General features: G+C 45.4%; 1 protein-coding gene across 1 annotated transcript in view; it reads right to left on the bottom strand.

Annotated features, from left to right (window-relative positions):
* The window catches only part of LOC110316138 (homeodomain-interacting protein kinase 2-like), a 59006-nt gene extending 44964 nt beyond the window's left edge, over positions 1 to 14042 (bottom strand). Inside the window, exon 1 of the mRNA XM_021190236.2 lies at positions 13839 to 14042. Coding sequence (XP_021045895.1) covers positions 13839 to 13857 — 19 coding nt within the window. The 5' untranslated portion in view covers positions 13858 to 14042. The remainder of the gene's footprint in view (positions 1 to 13838) is intronic.
* Positions 14043 to 22081: the final 8039 nt, after the last annotated feature.

The raw sequence follows: 22081 nt of genomic DNA on the forward strand, positions 1-22081 counted from the left end.
GTGTGTGTATGTATATGTGTATATATGTGTATGTATGTATATGTATATGCATTCCTCCTCCTTACCCTCTCACCCTCTTTTCCACACACAAACATACATACACACACACACACACACACATGCACAAATAAATAAATAAATAAATAAATAAATAGAAGTTAAAATTGTCTGAAGCAGAAACATACAAAAACATTGTTACACAAATGTATGTACTAAATTACATCATTACATGAATGTTATTTTTTTTCCAACTTAAAACACCAATGTTAGTGATGCCATGTAGAGATCAATTAAAAATATGACCAAAAACTCACAGGAAATTAGTTCTATAGTTTCACTACCAATAATGGCTCCCTGTTCATTAATTCAGGGTTCACAGCAACTTTACAGAACATAACTACAGCTAATAATGAGAATGGCCATACTTAGGAAGAAAAAAAAAATCAGTAAAAAGTGGCAATGGATTAAATACGAAGTAAACAAAAGCGTGGATGATTCCACTGTTTCTGAGGTCCACTGCTGTGTGGAATGGAGTGGGTGACTGGAGTGTACTTCACACAGATGACCGAGAGTTTCTGTAGATGTGTTAAAGTTGTGATACCCATGAGATCTCTACACAGAGATGCCAAATTAATTAATTAATTAACTTTTAAAAAACAGTCCAAGTATTGACAGAACTTTGAGAGTCACAGACACACTTAAGTGGTATTCAAAGTCTAGGACACATGTCACTCAAAGAGAAAAGAATTAGAGAACAGGGTTCCAGACCCAAGTAAGGCAAGGAACTCCTTTCCTTCCACAATAAGCAGGAGGGCTTATTCAAGTCTTTATCTTGGAAGTTTGATTTGTTTAATTTGAAAGCACTTTGTGGAAGAAATTAATCTATTGGTATATATTTAAAATATGACAAATGTTCAAATGACATGGTAAACATAATTTGGAGAACAGATCTTTAAATTCAGATAAACTTTAATGTTGCAGGGAATTATCCTAAGGAATAATTCATGATGGTAAAGCCAAAAATAATCTTAACATTTGGGGAATGTTTACTCTGACAATATTAATGATATTTTCCTGTGATTTCATCTATAGATTCTAATCTTAGAAATTTCAACCTTTCCAGGGATTTAATAAATGTCCACTTATACTTCCTTCAAGCTTAAAAAACAAAAACAAAAACCTAGCTTCTTTGCTTTCATTCACTACACCACAAGCTGCTCTGTGTATCCATTAGCTGCAATGCTGTCCAGTAGGCTGCTGAGAGTGCTCAGTGGATATTGGCTGACTCTCACGCTTTAATCACATAAGACTTATAAGAATGTGGTGTAACACGGTATAACTTGTCAGCTTTTCTCTTCTCACTTCAGGGCGCCTCCTCCATCATTTGTTGAACACTCTCAGGCAGCAGAGTCTGGCTCACCTAATTTGTCCCACAGATAAGAGATGTCATATGGCCTGCTAGGGGCCAGCCAGGGCTTTATCTCATGGCAGAGCACTTGCTTAAAATGTGGAAGACCCTGGGTTTGATCCCAATATTTGACTGCACTCACAAACACTTGCATACACACACATACATGCATATGCACACACGCACGCGTTCCCTCCCCCCCTCTCTTTCTCTGTGTGTGTGTGACAACACATGCCTGTGATTATAGCACTCAGGAGCAGGAGGATCTTGAGATCTATGCTAATCTTTATTACATAGAGTCTGAGGCCAGTATGGGCTACATAGAAAGATCTTGTCTCAAATAAAACAAAAAGTCATACTATACTTGAAGTGAGTGGTATGGTTTGTTTTTGTACTGGGTTCACTACTCTTCCCATAGAAGACCTAACTTCTATGCCCACCACTTTATCTTTCAAGGAAAGTAACATAAATCTGTCTCTGCAGTTTTAAAATATACTCAGACTTTGACTGAAACAAAGTCATTTATGTCTAGAGAAGAACCAATGTATTTACTAATTCCACTTCCTTATCTACAGTGGTTGGGAAGTCTCCACTACACAGGCATAAACTGACAATAAAAGGTACACGTTGGATCTAGGCTGCTTTGTATTAATCCTTCTGCAGGGAGAGCCACCTACCTTCTTATGTCATCTGTACAGCTTGCTAACAGTGCAGTCAACCCTGCAGCAATGCCACAGGGTTAAAGTAAAATCTTACTAAGCAACAGGCAACCTCATGTGCTTGATAAGTCTGTGTGCATCAGCTTTTCAAAACACATCTCCTTGCTCAACGTGGGCTTGGCTGCCCTGTTCCACACCCCTCCTCCACACCGGCCACTATACTGTGCTTCACTCTCACTACCTTGTCTGGCTTGGGTACTGAAGAACATTTGTGTTGGGGAGATTAACAATCTAGCACTAATGGTCTTAAATTAGTTATTTCTTCTCTATGAAGAATTCTAGATCCTTACTGTGTGCTGTCTGGGCCATTCTAACAAACCTGTGAGAAGGAGAGTGGCCTGCATGTCAAGACAAGAGCAGGCTGGTGTCAGTGGACTCAGGTTCAAGCTCTGGCTCTGCTATGACTAGTCAGAGGCTTTGAATACATTATTAAATACTGTCAAGCCTCAATTTCCCCTTCCATAAATTGAGAAAAATCACAGAGCTCTTGAACATTAGCTAATAATAATATGTTACTATGTGAATGATGACTGCCCAGTCTGATCCAGGGTCCCAGGGCTAAACTGCAGACTAGTTGGCTGTGGAAGGCGCGAAGGACATAACTCCTCCAAACACTGACATGCCAGAGGGGATGTGAAGGTCTATGAGAGGACAGAGGCAGCCTCTGCACATTCCTGAGCCTCTCAGGAAGTCATAGTCACAAAGCAGCAGGACTGTCAGTCCTGCTAATGCTGTGTTGCTCCCACACACATCAAAGAAAAATACCTATCTGATTTTAAATGTGCACTGATTCTTCATTAAGAATGCACTTCTCCAAAACAATGACTTTCCACTGGAAATGCAACTGGGGCCTATCACAGACTTTACAAATTAAAACTCTAGGGGCAAGGCCACATGTTTTAACAAGCCCTCTAAGTGACTGATGGTTCTCCAAAATAGTGCCCCACAAAGATACACTTCAGAGAGTTCTATGACATCCCTTAGACCCTCCCACCTACCAGGATAACAAGGCACAAACATGCCCAAGATCCACAGAGCCAGAAGGATAAATAGGTAGGCAGAGGGGCCCTGTGGGTAGATAATAAGCACTTAAAGTGGAGAGGAAAGATACTGTCAAGGATGAGCACGAGGGGAGGCCCCAACTGCCAGTGGCCAAAACTCAAACAACAGAGTAGCTATCAGATTTACAAGGTTTCATTGATGGGAGGAACATGCTAACTATTGGAGCTACCTTAGCAAGCCATAGGACTTGGGGGTCAGTTTCATGACCCCTGTGCTTTATGAAGCAACTCCGAACATGAGATGAATAGGAGGGAAGGAAGAGAGTGAGGAATAGAACATGAGGTGACACAATTACAGCTGCCATTTGCACAGAGGAAACATTGCAAATAGTCTTCATTACTGAAGTGTCTAGAACACAAGGTGCCTCCCTATTAGCACTGCCTGTAGGCAAGACTCAGAGCACCTAGCATCCCATTCTATGGCTGAGGGGGTCTCCAGAACCAAGGGGTGTGCCCATCCATAGGCTGAGAATTCACTATCTCCTACATCCCCAGGGCTGCAGGCTCCCTGTCCATAGGTCTCAAGCCTTCTCAGGGTCTATGGATATGTACTCCTAGGCCTGACAAGCATCCAGGGGACACCCCAAGTCCCAAGAGGACGTGGGGTGATTGCAGTTTGGACTCACTAACCAGGGAGACAGAATGGCATAGGTAATCAGATGCATGCTTGCCCCAGGATCTGCTAATGTCAAAGCAAACCTGCCCTTAGTTTGTACTCTCATCAGTGTTAACTAAGGTCTGTGTCCAGAAGTCATTCAGCAGGACAGAAATGCTTCCCAGCCAGGTCAAAACCAACACCAGTGCAAGTGTACTCACAGGGTCCAGTGGGGTCATGTTGTTATTGAAAGCAGTGGCCAGTCTCAAGTCTGTGGTCATATCAAAGGGCTAGAATGACCTTAGGAAGGCAAATTTGTTCTAAAAGCTGCTTAATGACTTAAAAGTGTTTTGAGGTTCTGTGAAACTAATCATGATTATACTGGTCCCTTGCCTGTGATTATCTGTTGTTAACAAGTAGCTTATAGTGACAAGCTGCAAACTTGTCAGGAAAACATAAGGAATGACCTCATAACAGAAGACTGAAAATGCTAGACCTGAGGACCTTGCTCTCCTCAGGAAAGAAAAACACAACATTTAGGTGCTGGTCTCAGTGCAATACTGCAGGCTGCCAGGTACCCCAGGAGACTAGAAGTCAGTAGCTCCCTCAAGCACTAGGGATAACAGGAAGTGGTTCTGATGAATCCTAGGAACCTAGAAGCTAGGTATTCTAGGCTGTTGTGAGCTTCTGTGCACACTCCACCCCCACTCCACACTAGCCTCCCTCGGCAGCATCCACAGCCTCTGGAGGATCTGGACTTTAGGATCCTCGCGTGTCAGAGGTAGAACACTAACTCATGAAGGCCCTACCAGGTTGTACAAGAAGGCCCTGTACAATGTAAAGAAGCCTACAAAAAAGAGAGAGAGAAAGAGAGAGAGAGAGAGAGAGAGAGAGAGAGAGAGACTTAAAATAATGTTTTAAAACAAAGTTTTACCCAAACCAGCAAGTCTCCCTGATCCTAGATCCCTGCCATAGGCCCAGGAGGAAAACAAAAAAGAACAAATACTTCCTGAACCTCTGAATGTACTCTGAATGTCAGCCACCACTGACAAATACTCTCTCTGAATGTACTCGCAGACCACTCAGACACCAGCCATCTCCAGAGCACTCACACCTCCTTCCACAGTGCCCACCTCCTGGCAGGCTCCCCCAAGTTCCCTCCCTCCTCCTATCACAGCCAGGCCACTAAAAATCACCTTGTTCAAGTATCGATTTGATACTAGTCCCCTTCTCCACACCATAAAATGTCTCTTGAATTGGAACCCCTTTTAAGCTTTTGACAACTGATCCAAAGCACTTGCTGTCCTCATCTGCCAGTCTGTTTTGTGCTTACCACTCCAGCCAAGCAAAAATCACTTTGCAAATGAATCCCATTATGCACTCTGCCCATTCACCTTGTTAAGCCAGCACAAGAGCTTCGGCTGTTTCTGTTGTCTTTATAAAAGGACTACCTCATTTATCCAGCTTCCCCGGAATAGGCTGATGCTCAAAATTGATCTACATAAATTAATTTCCCTCCCTACCAGAAACTTAACTCTTTATGTGGCCTTAAATCCTTTGTGGAGTGAGTCATGGTATAATCAAGTGAAACTTTACTTTGACCATTTTCATTTCTGAAATACACTAGAAAGCCTTCCCCATCTCAGTAAGCAGAACATAATGAATATCAATTAATTTTTTCATTATGGTTCAGGTCATACTTAATGAACTACAGTGATCATTCTAGGCTGTTGCTACAGATATAAATGATTCAAAGTGAAGCTGACTACATGTGTGCCTTCTGGAGTGACCTTTCACTTTCCCTGGGAAAAGATTCTCTGAAACTGCCTTCCCACCTGAAGCCCCTGCTATCAGCATGGATTCTGATGACCAGATGCAGGTGCACAGAATGTAGAGACTAAACTAGCTGTCTTTCTGCAGAATTCCAGGAATCTGAAATCTGGTTTTTGACAGAGTTCTATAAGTTCTTTATTGGAGGGTGCAGAAAAGTGGGGGAAAACAAAACAAAAACTTCCATAACTTGCAACAAACCAGTTTTTCTTTTTTACTTTTTCTTTTTTTTATTAGATGTTTTCTTTATTTACATTTCAAATGCTATCCCGAAAGTTCCCTATACCCTCCCCCCACCCTGCTCCCCTACCCACCCACTCCCACTTCATGGCCCTGGCCTTCCCCTGTACTGGTGCATATAAAGTTTGCAAGACCAAGGGGCCTCTCTTCCCAATGATGGCTGATTAGGCCATCTTTGCTACATATGCAGCTAGAGACAGGAGCTCTGGGGGTACTGGTTAGTTCATATTGTTGTTCCACCTATAGGGTTGCAGCCCCCTTCAGCTCCTTGGGTACTTTCTCTAGCTCCTCCATTGGAGGCCCTGTGTTCCATCCAATAGCTGACTGTGAGTATCCACTTCTGTGTTTGCCAGGCACTGGCATAGCCTCACCAGAGACAGCTATATCAGGGTCCTTTCAGCAAAATCTTGCTTGCATGTGCCATAGTGTCTGGCTAACAAACCAGTTTTTCAAATCTTTCTTTTGTGTTATTTTTACAGGCTGTAGGTACAAGGACCACAAAAAAGGACTTCTTAAATAGGATGATGCCAAAATTCTATACAAAACTGGCATGATGGAGTCTGACAAACCCTTGGAAAAGTCACTTTGAAATTGAAGAATAATTCACAGATTGAATAAGGAAATATTGGTGTGGAGGGAAAGGCCCCATTTTCACAACCAAGCCTTTGTATTCAAGATGCGATCTGTAGCTGTGAGGATGAGAGAGGCTGTTTCATCCCATGTTATGAAGTGTTTCGAAGCAATTTCTCACTGCAGCTGGACAGAACCACCAAGGGAGGGGTGCCTTGTTCTATTATGTATTAGATGGCATTCTTTGTGACAAAGGTTTTTATAATGTCTACACATTAGCACACACAAAGGAGTCTATCAGTCTTAGTTCTATTTAAACATGGCACTTAATTGATTAGAATGTCCTAGAGCAAAAGTAGTTAGGCAAGAGTCATAAAAGAAAGAGTACTAAGTACTTCACTGCAGACCTAGTCAGTAGCAGATTCACAAATAAGTGAAAAGAATACTAAGTACTTCACTGCAGACCTAGTCAGTAGCAGATTCACAAATAAGTGACACCGCAAGACTGCCTTGTAGTTTTGAAGGTTTGTTGCTTTTTTTGGTAATGATTTCCCTAAGTTAGTATTTTAATAGCAAAGCCATCCATCAGAAAATGACCTGGTAGCAATGAGACTGTCCATTATACCTTTGTCCTTTCTACTGGCTCTGGACTGTCAAGGAGGAGGACACCCTCTGAAGTTGGCCTTGTAACCACTATCATAAACACCTGGCTCACTGACTGGTGAAACAGGTATGGGTTTTGCTGACTCAGAATCTATAAAGAATTTGACAACCTGTCCTTTCTAACCTGGGTGAAGTAATATTACACTGAGTCACAAAGACTCTGTGCACTCTTTTCTTCGACCAAGAGCAGTCAGAGTTAGAGATACTTTAGATCCTCTGTATTCTGTCTGTTCTGTAGCAGACACTTAAGAAAGACCCTAAGAGCTGGAAATAGATGAAATTCAAAGGGATGTATAAAGTCAAGCAGAAGGTGGCATCTTTATTGGGGGTGAGGATGTTAGACAAAAGTACAAAAAAATATTCAGCAGGGTACAGACAGGGTGCACACCTCTTTAATTCCAGTACTCTGGAGGCAAAGGCAAGTGGGCATCTGTGAGTGCCAGGCCAGCCTGGTCTACTTATCTAGTTCCAGGCCAGTCAGGGCTATTAAGTCAGAATCTATCTTTTTTTTTTTTTTTTTTTTTTTAAACTCAGGATCCAATTAAGTGCAAGCAAATCATGAATCCTGTGCTGTTGTAAAGTATTGCTCAGATGGCATTAAAAAGAAGTCAATGCTACAAATGTTTATAAAGTTCCTACTAGGGTTAAGGAATTGCACAGCTACAATTGGGAACACAAAGATGAATCAAACATGGTTCTTGCTCTCCAGAAATTTCCCAGGAAGTGAGAATCCTCAAGTCCTTCTCTTGCATGTTTCATACTAATAAGATTATCATTAAAGAACTGCATTTAGATTTGATTACCACCATTTTTCTTAATGGAGAGAAACTAGACAGTTTACAACAGAGAAAGGAGATGCTCCAGAAGCAAAAATAGGCTCTGCAGGGAAAAATAGTAAGGAGTCCAATTATAATCTTCAAATATATGAAAGGTTTTAGAGAAACAAAGTAAAAGAAAACAAGTTTGACCAAAAGCAGATGAGATTTAGAGCAGGCCCCAGGATCTCTGTACCATCAGATTCATGAAATACTAGAACTGGTTAATGAGGAATTGCTAATGGTCTCTCCTAAATAACAGCTATGAGTGAGCTGAAGATTCAAGTCAGGGAATGAGTCCTTGCTAAGGGCAAAGGTCACCTTTCATTCTCAGGAATACCTTTCAAGACCCAGCTGCAGGAAAGAGAGGGGGTGTTCTTTCCTCAGTGGCGGCAAAGGGAATAGGAAGGCTGCCATCTACTATACTATTAGACAAGGGCACATCCCCTTAACCCCCTCCCAGGTGATTCTGCTGAGGGCAGGCAGGCAGCTTTCTCTTCTCAGAGGCTCTGTGTTCCGACTTAAGGGCACAGCCAGCCTTTTCCCAGAATGACCTGCTCCTGGGAAATAACTACTGTGTGATGACCCATCTATGTCCCGACACTGAGTCCTCACCACATGACTGTCTGGAATACAAGTGAGATGGTGAAGCCAGGAAGGAATTCTCCAACAGGCACACATGGATGGAAGACCCACTCACAATGCATCCTTCAACTCTAAATGTAAAAAGCAAAAGTACCCCAGCAGCATGTGCATGTGAGAACAGTATTTGCACTGATGGGGATACACAATAAAAGCTAAATAATGAAGCCGGGCAGTGGCCATGCACACCTTTAATCCCAGCACTTGGGAGGCAGAGGCAGGTGGATTTATGAGTTCAAGGCTAGCCTGGTCTACAGAGTGAGTTCCAGGACAGCCAGGGCAACACAGAAACCCTGTCTCGAAAAACAAAAACAAAAACAAAACAAAACAAACAAACAGAAAAAGAAAAAAGTTAAATAATGAAAGAGGAAAGCAGCGTCCCCTGCAAAGGAAGGCTGTGATATTTAAATTATTTCTAAGGAAATCTGTAATGAGAAGCTTTGAAATTCATTTAAAAAATTAAGTACAACTAAAGAAAACATTTCAATATAAAAGAGAAATTGGGGTCTTCCCTTTGTACCTTAAGAAAACAAAAGTATGTAAGAACTGTCACGTACAAAAACAAACAAAACAAATTCATCTGGGTCAGACACACTGCCCAGTGAATCTGTATGAGTTTAAATATTTTGACTTTCACTTCCCCTATTCCTGAACTCCCAGAGGTCAGAGGCCAAGCCTTTGTCATTTCTCTAAAGGCAGAACCTGCCATGAGGCCCAGGCCACAGCAGAGCCTTTGTGAATGTTTGCTGACTGAGTGCACAACAGATGCACCTGGTCTGCCGAGTGAGGGAACAAACAGGGAGTTCAGCGAGTAGAGAGAGCAAAAAGTACATGACCCAAATCACGGTTAAGTCATAATCACCATCATCAACCTGCAAGATTCTCAGCTTCTTTTAAGGGAAAAAAATAAAGATCTTCCTGTACTCTAGGTTTTCAATTTTCTGGGTTTTTTTTTTTCCTTCAACAAAGTATTGTCGCATGAAATGGAGCTATTATGAATGTGAGCCTTTCAAGTTCGCACTCTGAGTGGTCACATAAGTCTGCTGGCATTATTCTGAATCCAGCCTTTGACTGTGACCCCAAACAGCTGAATCGTCACACTAAGGCTACCAGAAGGCACTAGCAAAGCACGCATTCTGAGAACAATAAAAAATGCACACATGTCGCACATGTCCTATGCTTTTGATCATCAGTACTTTCTCCATACAAGCCTCAAAGGTAGAGCCTTAGCCATAGACTGTTCTCTATGGAAGAGAGGAAGAAAGAAATGAAGGAGCATGAAATATAAAATACGAAGTATGTAAGCATCTATAACTTACATAAAGCCCCCAATTTTCTTTGGTAAGAAATTCATGTTTAATTGCCTAGTGAGGTAGCCCCGGACATGTGGCTGGGTAGGAGTCTCTCCTCTGAGAAGAACCAGTAAGGAACTTTTGGGGACTCCTTACCCAGCCTGCCACCTTTTATAGAAATGGGTCCTTGCTAAGGGCAAAGGTCGCCGTTCATTCTCAGGGATGCCCTCCAGGACCCAGCTGCAGGCCCTGAAAGCCTGCCTGCCTCTCAGGTTGTTTGTACATTTATAATGTGGCACAAAAGTGCTGCTATGGAAGAGACAGTCTCTACTTGAAACCGGCAGAAGCTTGATGGGAATAAAGACTCTGGAAAGGTCACAGAGGAGGGAAAAAGGGTTCTTTCTTCTGTGGCTATGGGGGTTTATTGTTGCTGGTTCCCAAACTAGAAAAGGAATAGCAGGAGATTAATAATTGAAATTGAAGTGTTCCTATTGCTGGTTTTCTAAACTATTTGAGGGTTATGCTTTCCCTAGAGTCATCATGCCTGTAAACAACTAGGAAGACAGAGGGATTTAACACATCCTGAGAAAATGCCTACTCCAGGCAAGAACTCTACTAAATAGACTCGGTTCTAACTGTATCCTCACACAATCCAATAGAGGCTAAAAGTTCTGAAAAGTAAGATACCAAAAGCATAAGCTCGATTCAATCCCCACTTTCTCTGATTTGAGTGTCCTGCCATGTGGTCCAGTTTCAAAGATAAAACGAACGAGTTTTGATTCACTATTCAAATGAAACAACAAGGTAAACAATAGTTATGCTTTCTTATTAACAAATGTGCAACAAAAACACAGGCAAAACTACTACAGACGATGCATCGTAAAATTCTTTCCAGGGAAGATGATTCAGAATCTTGTTTCTCGCTTTGCATCTTGGTGGCCAGGTGTCTTCCGGTCCATCTGATGAGGGACTTCAGCATGCCAGTGTTTACAAGTCTGAATGTGAGAGGTTCTTTGGTTTCCTCCACACTGATCAACAAGCCACATCTCAGGTAAGTGAGACATAGTTAACTTGGAATTTAGGTCTCTCTAATTGGGAATCCAGAGTTACAGACCCCTGTGATTGACCTTTGCACTACATGCTGAAAAAGCCTTGGTAAGCAAGTTGATGGAGAAATAAAAATCACAAGGCAAATGTTTAACCGTCTAAGAAAATACCCCCCTTTATTACAAGAAGTTTAACTTGATCAGTATCGTCACTGAAAACTAATGTGATATTTATAAGCCGACTCTTAAAGACAGTACTAGAAGACTGTTACACTTTGCCACTTATTAATTCATATTATCAAATATGCTTTGTTTCAAAAACAGCACACCTGTCTAGATTTCTACATTCCAGCCTTCACTGGGTATCTGAGTCACACTCCAATTGAGAAATTCCAGCTAAAAAGTCTCATGTGTAATTAGACTTCTGAGAAGAATCATGTGGAACTATTAGGAGGAGAAATCCCTCTTTTGGAGAAGTCTGTAAGAAAAGTCCTGTTCATTTAAGACCACATACACACACACACACACACACACACACACACACACACACACACAGAGTCCCTGGGTTCTGGTGGAAATATGACAAAAGTCAGGTTCACTGAATCCACAGATTGTCACTGGGGGTCAAGGGAGAGGTCACTGAAGTGTGGGCCACACTCAGCACTGTGAGTGAGTGTAGGTCCTGGAAGCATAGACCTTGACTATGGAGGTCATTTCTCTGTCTCATAGCTTGCCTAACAGTCTCTCTCAAAAAGACCAGACAGGCCTGAGCTCTGGGCTGAGTGACTCTGGGTTGGTGGGGAAGTAACCCTTGCCTGAGCAAGACAGGAAAAGAATTCTAAAGATGTAAGAGATGCTCCCAAAGAAGAAAAAAATCTACAAACAAAAGAACAATTAAGAGAACCCACGGACAAGGCTCAAGGAAACCCAGCATGGAAAGGAGGTGACAAATTAGGTTGCTGGGATAGAGGAGGGCTGGAAAGTAAAACCCCCAGAGACCTCTGAGCTCCACAGTCCTACCTACAGTTAACACTTTACACACCTGTAATTCCTTTTCCCACACAATCACTAAAAGAACAATGTCCTAGGACCAACTGTGCTGGGTCTTACTTAGCCCCCAGGGCTAGCCTACATTCCTCATGGATTTCAAGAGAAATCAACATAATCGATGAAGTTCCCAGGGTGGTTTTGTTCAAAGTTGACAAAATACATTCTGACCCACCTCACCAGCCTCCTGGAAGAGGAATTTTTATTCCTCTATTACAGTTATGAATTCAATGCCAAGTTCTTTCTAAAATGCTCACCCTGAGTGTCCAGCAGAGGGAGTCTCAAGGAGGTACTTAATAAAGAGAAAACTGTTTCATTTTAACACTCTAGACAGTGGGAGCTTTGACTGCAGCCCCCCTCCCCTAGACACAGATGAACAATGAATGCCCGACATGGGCTCTCCTACATGTTCACATCCCCACTGGCATGTTCCAGTCTACGTGCTGGAGTGATCTGAAATTTTGTTTTGTTGTGTGGAACGGTTAAATAGACCTTGTGTTCTTCGGAATCAAAGAGGAAAGCCCCTGGAATAACATTTCTCTGTTGCTTTCTAAACAGCCCCTTTGTTTCTAAGAGACTCTGGAAAAAAATATTTACAGTCCATAGGTTATTTACAGCCTCGTTATTCAGAGCTTGACTGGTAACTTTAGTCCATGCAGAAACCTAATTCATTTAGAGCCCTGGAACTAATAACAGATTTTCTTTTCAGATAAGTTTTTTTTTTTTTTTAATCAGCCTCTCCTAACAGAGATAAAACTATTAATGAGATCCCTGTTTTACTCGGCCCAAAAGTTCCCCGGGTTTATAGGATTACAATCTCCCCTAGCCCCTCCTCTTGGTTCCTGGCAAACCCGTTTCCCTCTCATTTGCGATTTCATACACAGAATATCTGAACAAAACCGAAAGAAAGCCAGATGGACCCACGCTAAAAGTATGTAAAGAGCTGCTATTTCAATGATTTCACGAGAGAAACATTTTCACGAAGAAATAACTGAAAAAAATCTGGCACACTTTGGTTGAAAAATACCCCGTACTACAAGCACACAAAACCCCACAGAAGTGTAAAAACTTAGTTGATTCCGGCTTGATTTTCTCGCTGCAAGCTGACGGAACTGACTGAAGAGAACCGAAAGAGTGCGCGAGGCAGCTGTATCGCCTTACCTTTTCTTTCTTCTGAAGACAGTCAAATGGGAAAAAAAAAATCAGCCAACGCCAGGTGAAGGTGCGCAGCACCGATCTACCCAGGCCGAGCCACAAAACCTTCTTTCGCACCCCCTCCCCGCCCCCCAAAAAGCCAAACTACATTCTCCCTTCCACACGCCAACTGCGGGGAGATTTTGAGCCTATTTCATTGTTCTGCCTGGGTCTGAAATGGACTTTTCATCTCAACCCTCTCTCATCGCTTGGCCCCTTTCAATCGGATTCCACAGCCGCCGCCGCCACCACCACCACCACCCCCCAAAAATCGGAGGCTCGGGAAGAATAAAGGAGTGTGGGGTGGGAGTGGAGATGTTTGGAAAGGGGAGCAGAGAGGACGGACAAGTAGAAAGGAGATCGTTTAAAGGTAATGGGGGAGGACCGCATCACCTTCATTTATCACAAATAAACAGAAAGCAGTCACGGATCCGTCTTTTCCCACACGCCGCCCCCATTTCTTTTCTTTGGGCAGCAGCCCACCGGCACACACCCCCCAGCCGCCTTCTCTGCCCTGGAAATAAGATCCTGCTCCAAGCCGGCACCGGTCCCGTCTGGGCCCGGGATGGGGGCACCCGGGAGGGTCGCGAGCCCCCAGGACCAGGGCCCGGGGCTGCGGCCGGGGGCTGCCGGGCGAGGGGCCGCGGGCAGAACAAAGCTACGGGGGCCGCGGCCGGCCGAGCGAGCGGGGGGATCGCGGGCCGGACGCCCCTTACCTTCGTACACGGGGGCCATCGGGGCCGGGGTGTCCGCGGTTCATGGCAACGGAGAAGGGAACGCGGCGCGCGAGCTCGGCCCCCTCAGCCTCAGTGGGAATCTGCCATCTTGAGCCTGTGTCTCCGCTCTCGGCGCAGCCCAGGCCGCCAGCGCCCGCATCACCGCCTCACTTGGCCGGCGCCGGGGGAGGGGGCCGGGCGGGCGCGTCGCCGCCACCGCCGCCGCCGCCGCCGCCGCCGCCGTAGCCGCGGCCCGGGCCCTGCGCGGGGGGCTCGGCCGGCCCGGGGCGGCTAAGGCGCCGAGGCCAAGGGCCGGGCGGGTCCGCGAGGGCGGGAGCCGGGGCGGGCTGCGGCGGCCAGGGCCCGGGCCGGAGCTCAGCTCCGCATGGCTGTGAGGCGGGGGCGCCGGCAAAAGTTGCCCGTGAGGAGCAGGGGGAGGGGGCGGGGGCGGGGCGGCGCGGCCGGGCGCGAGCGGGCGGGCGGGCAAGCGCGAGCGAACGAGCCGGGAAGAGCCCCAGGGAGTCCGCGCGCAATCGAGCGCCGATGGCACGGATGCGAGGCGGGGAGGGCCGAGCCGAAGGGCAGAGCGGGGCGTCGGCGGGGGCCGAGCGCGGCCCGAGGGGAGCCGAGCGGCCGTGCGAGCCGGGCTGGGCGAGAGCGCGGTGCGCTGGCCCGCAGCCGCCGACCGGAGCTCCGCGGCGGAGGCGACCACAACTTTGTGTGTGCGTGCTTGGGAGTGCGCGCCTGGGTGGGTGCGCGCGCGCCGGCCGGGCCGGGGAGCGCGAGCCGCTGCCGCCGACAGCCGTCCCACTGCCGGGCAAAGTGTCTTCGCCCCGGCGGGTGCGGGCTCCGTTCTAGCCGACACGCGGGGGGGGGGGGGAATGACTGGAGGGAGTGGGCGCGTCGTCCTCCCCGGAGAATGTCGCGGGAGCTCCCTGCACGGCTCGGGGAAAACGCAACGTCAGGATGGACGCCTGATCCTGATGTTTGGAGAGCCCTCTCCTCCATCATCCGGGTGGGAGGGTCCCACCTAGCGGCTCCTGGGTTTGGCTTTTTTCTGCTCACTCGGGCCGGAGCAGTTGTTTAAACTCTCCAAGCCTGGATCCCATCCCCGGTTTGCCTCTCCAGCTCGCTTCTGAATGTCTGCACAGGACGCCCTGCCTTTGCCTCCAACTTACGAAAACTTGTTGAGTCCTGATATATGAATAGTTCATAAAAGAAATTAAGTGGGTGACAACAAAGCTTCTGAAAAGCCAACAAAATATTAGAATCCAGCAAAAAAATATTAGAGTCCATTACCCTGAGGAAGGTCGACTGTTGTCTCATAAACCCTTTATTTTCAGGTATGAATACTGGACACCTGATGTAAATTGTATTTCCTACCTGTAAATCATAGGTCCAAAACAGTTTAGAAGCTACCTTGAGGGTGGGGATGTAAAATGATGGCCTCTAACTCTGCAGAACTTTCTTTAAAACAAGCCCATTGTTTTCTTGTCTTTTTAAGACCATTGTTTTCTCACTCTTTCCAGCTCCTGTGCTCATCCTCCTCCTCCCATAAATAAAAGACAACCTAGCTCCTGCACACACTTAGCTGGCTTTGTTACTGGAAAATGAGTTTCTCTTCAACTTGGGATGGTCCTTGACCGCCATCTTCTTTGCCTCAATATTTCACACCACATTTCACTAGTGCTTTCCTTAATCTAATGTTCTTCACGTTGTAGACTCCTAGGCGACCATTGGTAAGGGGAACCTCAGGGGATCATCTGGGCCTACCTTGCCGTTTTTTGCAGTCCAAGGAAAGAAGCCCACAATAGTAAAGGATATTATCCAGTGATACAAAGTATTGAACCTTAACCCTTAGATCTTTAGGCCCCTAGCTGATCTTCCTTCACACCCTTCATTTGTCCCTTCCTTTCGATCTCCTTGTAATCCTTAACTGGTGTTCATGGCCAGTTGCTCCTAAATACTGCTGCTCTCTCAAATGGAGCGGTTCTGGCCAGTCCATGCTCCTACTTCTATCCTCTAAAGACTCGCCTTCATCTAGTGCTAAGTCTCTTAATTCCTTGGCTTTTAGTCAAGACAGACAGGTTCCAACTTACCTCTCCTAGGACATGATTTCAACAAATCACTGCCTCTCCAGCCCAACTGGTTTACCTGTGGTCCTCTGCCAACCTTGCTCATCTATGCCTTTGCCCAAAATGTCACATTCCCACAAGTGGTGTCTTCTCTCTTTAAAGAATTCCTACCTCCCTGCGGGTTGGCGCATTTCCTCCATAAAACAACCTAAATAATGTGAAGAAGACAAGCCCGGGTTCAAACCCAAGCTCTCCCACTTGGCAAGCGTATGAACATGGTCTCCTTGTCTGACCTCACTGAGCCTGGTTTCTACATCTTAATTATAATAAGAATATTAATATGAATATACGCTCCCCTGTACTCATCAGTTTCTACCCCGCCTTTACCACATAGATATGCAATTGCTTGTTGCTTCCTCTGCCTCTTTCCATGCTGGTCAACAGAACTCTCTCCATCCACTCATGGCACTGAATACATGATGAAATGCAGCTAGTGACTGGGGAACTAAACATTGATTCTAATAGCCATGGGTGGCTAGTGGCTACCATGTTGGGCAGTGTATCTCTACCTATAAGCTCAACGAGGGCAGAAACCACACAGGTCTTAACATCTTATCCCTAGCAACTACTCATTGCCTGATACAAGTAGGCAATGGGTGGTAATGACACCTTATTTTGTCCTCACCTGTATCAGCACAGTGCTTAGGAACTTGCCTTTTTTTTTTTTTTTTTTAAAGTGTTTCATACAGTACTCACCACTGCTTCTGAGGTTAGATTCAAGAGAATTTGTTTAAATAGTAGGGGTTCAAGAAGAGGTAATGATTACTATTCCAAATACCTCCCTGTGACCAGCCCTACTGATTTTCATCCTTTCTTTCCCTGGGATGACCCTCCTTTGGGTGTAAATATTCTACCCCACACCTGTACTGGCAGCTCCTTGGGGCAAGCTCTCCAGCACGCTTGCTAGGACAGCCTTCACCTCAGTACTTGTCCCTGACTAGTAACGGCCTCTAACGCCATCCAAGATGCCGGTGGGCAGCAGATAATCTGGGTAGTCTTACTCTCTGCTATTCTCTGGAATGCCTCCCAGATAGACAGACACACATGTGTGCATGTGCAAGCGTGCACACAGGCACACACACTATGCAATAAAATGAAAGTGGCTTGTTTTATCTGAAAACATTCTGATGTTCCTTCCTATGGGAAAGCAGACACTGTGGGCAAAGAAATGGAGTCTCGAGAAAGAAAAGCACCTCCTTTTTAGGCCACTGTGACCAGAGCTGTCTCTTATGGATGCAAAACAGTTGAAGAAAAAACGAAAAACCAAACAGTCTAGCTAGTATTCTTGGTATCAAATAGATGGGAAAACTGTGTTGAAATGAACTTCAATTTTACAAACCTCCAGACTGAGCAGCGCTAGTCATCTCTTTCCCCTGTAGTGGCCGCAGTCAAGTAGGTACTAGGCATAAGCTAACTACAAAGTGCCACTGTGGGAAGGCATGGGAACAGGAGAGATGCTCTGAGATGGTGGCCTGCAGAGCACCAGTGTCTGAACCGTGGGGAGAGGAGAAAGAGTGCCTGTGGATGAAAGGGCAGAGAGACAAGTGGACAGTTAGGCAGACAGGCAGGCAGGCAGGGAGACAGGGAGACAGGCAGGCAGACAGTTAAGGAGACAGGTAGAAAGACAGTCAGGGAGACAGGCAGGAAGACCGGCAAGGAGAGGTAGGACTACAACACCTAGAAGAACAAAGGGCAAGATGATGTGCAGTACTATCTGGTTCTAAGAGCACCATGAGAGAAGATGGAAAGGTCTGTATAGATTCATTTGACAAACACATAAGATGTTTAGAAGAGAAAAAAATAAGGCAAGAAAACTAGCAAGGAGTTGGTGATCATCTTCTTTTTAAAATACACTTTCCTTTAAAAAACAAAGTGTTTGTTTTATTATGTGTGTTTAAACAATTTCCCTTTGTGTATATGTGTACATTTCATTTATGCCCGGTGCCCAAGGATGTCAGAAGAAGGGGGTCTGTGCTGACTAGTTTTATGTCAACTTGACACAAACTAGAGTCATCAGAAGGGAGCTTCAATTGAGGAAATGCCTCCATAGTATTGGGCTGTAGACAAACCTCTAGGGTATTTTCTTAATTAGTGACTGATGGGGAGGGCCCAGCCTATGGTGGGTGGTTCTATCTCCGTCTGATGGCTTTGAAGATGCTGTGATGTGTTTTCACAACTGTAGGTATAAATACAGAATTTGTCCCATAAGCAACAGGATGCTGAAATGAGGCTCAGGCTTGCCCACATTTCTAGCTCCTGAGAGAGTAAAGGTTTGATTCAATTTGCTGAAAGCTGAGTTAAGAAGACATAGCTGTGGGCTGGACAGATAACTCAGTGGTTAAGAGCACTCGCTACTCTTGCAGATGACCCAGAGTTCTCGTTATCCACATGGTAGTTAAAGACCATCCATCACTCTAGTTCCAGGGAATCTAACCCTGTCTTAGTTAAGGTTATTATTGCTGTTATGAAACATAATGACCAAAGGCAACTTGGAGAGGAAAGGGTTTATTTCACTCACAGCTCCATACAACAGATCAAAAGTAATGAGGGCAGAAACTCAAGACAGAGCAGGGACCTGGAGGCAGGAGCTGATGCAGAGGCCATGGAGGGGTGCTGCTTACTGGCTTGCTTCTCATGGCTTGCTCAGCCCGCTTTCTTCTACAGAACACAGGCCCACCAGCCCAGGGACAGAACCACCGACCATAGGCTGGGCCCTCCCCATCCATCACTAATTAAGAAAATACCCTAGAGGTTTGCCTAATACTATGGAGGCATAGTCTTTAGGATACATATACATATACTCCCCCCAAGGTCTTTGGAGCAGGGGATCTGTGTGAGTTGCATCTTGTTCTGACTTAGTATCTGTTATTCTTGTTTTCCTGACAGCTTCTTATTTCTGAGTCTGAACCTGTGGTCTATCTAGTAGAGATGGGCCTAGAGGAAGCAGGCCACACTCTCAAAAGTCACCTCGGTGAGCAAGTGAGATAGCTTCATTTGTAACGTGCTTGCCTTGCAGCATGAGGACCTCAGTCAGATCCCTAAAGCCCACAAAGCAAAAGAAGCTGGGTGTGTTAACACTCATTTGTAATCCAGTCAGGCGGATCCCTGGGGCTCACGGGCCAACAAACTAGTCTGCTTGGTGAATTCCAGTCTGTAACAAGAGAACTATCTCAAAAACAAGCAAAGATGGAAAAAAGGGAGGGAGGGAGGGAGGGAGGGAGGGAGGGAGGAAAAGATAGAGGAAGAAGAAAAAGTTAAGGTAAGGGAGAAACTTCTGAGGAGTGACACCTGAGGTTGTCCTCTGACTTTATACATAGATGTGGGCACACTCACACAGAAACACACAAATCAAACCTCTACTTTGGTCTTGTTTGTATCTGTTTTCTTTCTGGCATTGTGCCTGTCTCTTTTTCTTTTTATCTTTCCACACATTCTTCATTTCATCTACTCCTCTTTTCTGTTTTTTTTCCAAATCATAATATAACCCAATTTTGTTTTTACCATTGTCTTATTAAGTTTTTTTCCCGTATAGTTTTCCTTAATAAATTCATTTGTATTTCTGCTTTCAACTGTTGCTTGGTTTCAATGATCTTTTTAAAGAGAGTGGTATTTAATAATGACACTTAAGTGACAAATATCACGCCCACAGAGAATTTTGAAAGAGTAGATGGTGCATTCAAATGAGCAATGATAGCAGCTATAGCTTTAAGGGCAAAGGGTAGACCAGAGTGGAGCCTTGGCAGGGCAAAGGGGATGTGACTGTAGGACAGACACAAGCAGCCTCAGAGGACTTGCATGGACAAGGCCAGAGTGACAGAGAAGCAGCACTCATTTTCTGCTCTGTTTATAGGAAAAACAACAACAACAAGAAGAAACAAGAAGCAGACAGACATCTGGGCAGGGCTGTGGGTAAGGCAAGGTGATGCCCAAAGAGCGTCCAGCTGAAAGGCGCTAAGGAGAATGAAATGACAAAAATGTTAATTCACCAATGCATGAGAAAGAAGCTGAACCAAAAGGCGCACAGGAAGGCAGAGCAGTTTTCCATGAGGTTGCAGGAATGGTGGGCTGGGGGCGGACTTGTCCATAAGAAGTACTTCTGAGAGTTAACAGGCCCTGCAGAGGACTTCCTGTGATGGTGGTGGAGTCCCTTGCATCCATGCAGCTCCTGCTGAACTTGGGCAGAGGAGGGATCCAGAGACGTTTGAAAGGAGGAAGTAGCAAGAAAAGAAGGTTGAAGAAAGATCTTTATAAGGCCAACGCATCCTGTTCAATCAAGCCAGCCTGGCCCAGGGTGAACCAGAGGGCCTGAGCAGCACTGTGCAGCATGCTTATATTGCACTTTTCCCCCTGCTGACATGGAGGGGCTGGCCCTTGTGGCAGAGGACTGTTGGACTGACACTGACCTGCAATTGTTAGTGACCTCTTCAATGCAAATCCCAGGGTCCTTCCTCAGCTCCTCCCCTGCTGGATCTCCTAGGCAAACATCAGTTAGACTGTCTGTCACTCTCCTCTCCCTGCAAACTGTTTCAAACTTCCCTTCAACTTTCCTGGTCATTTTCTTCTCTCTCTGTCTCTGTCTCTGTCTCTGTCTCTGTCTCTCTCTCATACATACACACACACACACACACACACACACACACACACACACACACACAGCCAGCACACGCACACACACACACACACACACACACACACACACACACACACACACACGGCACGCACGCGCATACACACACACACATACACACTCACACACACACACTACTTGAGAAATTTAATTCATTAGCTGTCCTATGACTGCTTATTTTGTGCTAAATCTCTATATCAAGAGGTGAGAGTTTAGAAGTCACAGCCCTGGCTTTGGAGGTGCTGAAGTTCAAAGAAAAACCATCAGTGAAAGAGCACAATACAGTTTGAAAAGCGCAGTCATGACGGGGGATACCTGTGGGCTCAAGGTAGCTCCAAGGGATGAATGGCAGAGTGTGCTTGGAGGCAGGGGTGACATCTGCGCCCAGCCTGTGAATTCTGGCAGAGGACAGCAACATAGAAAAGTCTGTGTGACCAGGATCTGTTCAAAATGAGAATACTGCCAAACAGGAAACTGGAGTGGGGGGGGGGGCTCTGTGGTTGAGAAGGACACTGGGGACATTGTGCCAAGATGAGGAACCTGGACTGTGTCGGATATGCACCAGGTGTAGGGAGAAAATGAGTGTGATTCTGAACATGTTGAGTTCAAGGTTTGTGGGATATTCAGACAGGGGTGCTCAGCTGCAGGTGGGTGTTAGTGCCTGGAGTTCAGCCAAGGAATTTTCAGGGGAGAGAGACTGTTTTGAGTCATGTGTGTATAATAAATTGCTAATCCACAGGAGGGGGGTGGGGAAGGAGCAGCAGGGTGAGATCACACAGGGAGGTTATATGGTTTTGTTTGTCAAAGTTGTGACCCTTGAGTCACCTGCATCAAAACCCCACAGGAGATAACTAAAGAAGAAGGATCTAGGCCATGCACGGAGCCCACCGACTCAGGAATCCAAGGGTGGTACCTGGATTACCATTTTAAATTACCCTGTCTGGCATAGATTTACTTCGTGATACTATGTAGCCAGTTCCTTTGAGGGGAGGTAAGATTCACTGCTTTCTTTGCTCATCCTTGATGTACTACATCTACATAAGCTCTTCTGCTCAGCCCCCTCTGTCTTGACAAGCTTCTGCATTTGTTCTTTAGGCTGATCTTTGTACTGATGGACTTCCTAGCTCCCACCCCGCATTCCAGCAGCCTCTAGAAACCTCTATCAAATGGAACTCATCTGCTTGTCTTGGAGAACCACCATCCTCTCAGGCTTCCACAGCCATCTCAGATGCACAGTACTGCCCCACTATTTCTCTTCTTACAGGTCCTCCCCCTAGGGCACAGTCCACCTCCCTACTGCTAGCCCCACTAAGACTGGACCCTAACTCCAGTCTTTTTTTTTTTTTTCTTGAATACATATAACTTGTTGATAAAAATTCTCTTTCTGCAAGCCACGCCATTGCTCTGAGATGTTGAGTCATTGCCTTGCCTGCTCAGTAAACCTTAATTGCCTTAACCAGACACTTTAATCTTATTTCCAT

The sequence above is a fragment of the Mus pahari genome, chromosome 2 (genome assembly GCF_900095145.1).
Source record: "Mus pahari chromosome 2, PAHARI_EIJ_v1.1, whole genome shotgun sequence".
Taxonomy (NCBI): Eukaryota; Metazoa; Chordata; class Mammalia; order Rodentia; family Muridae; genus Mus; species Mus pahari.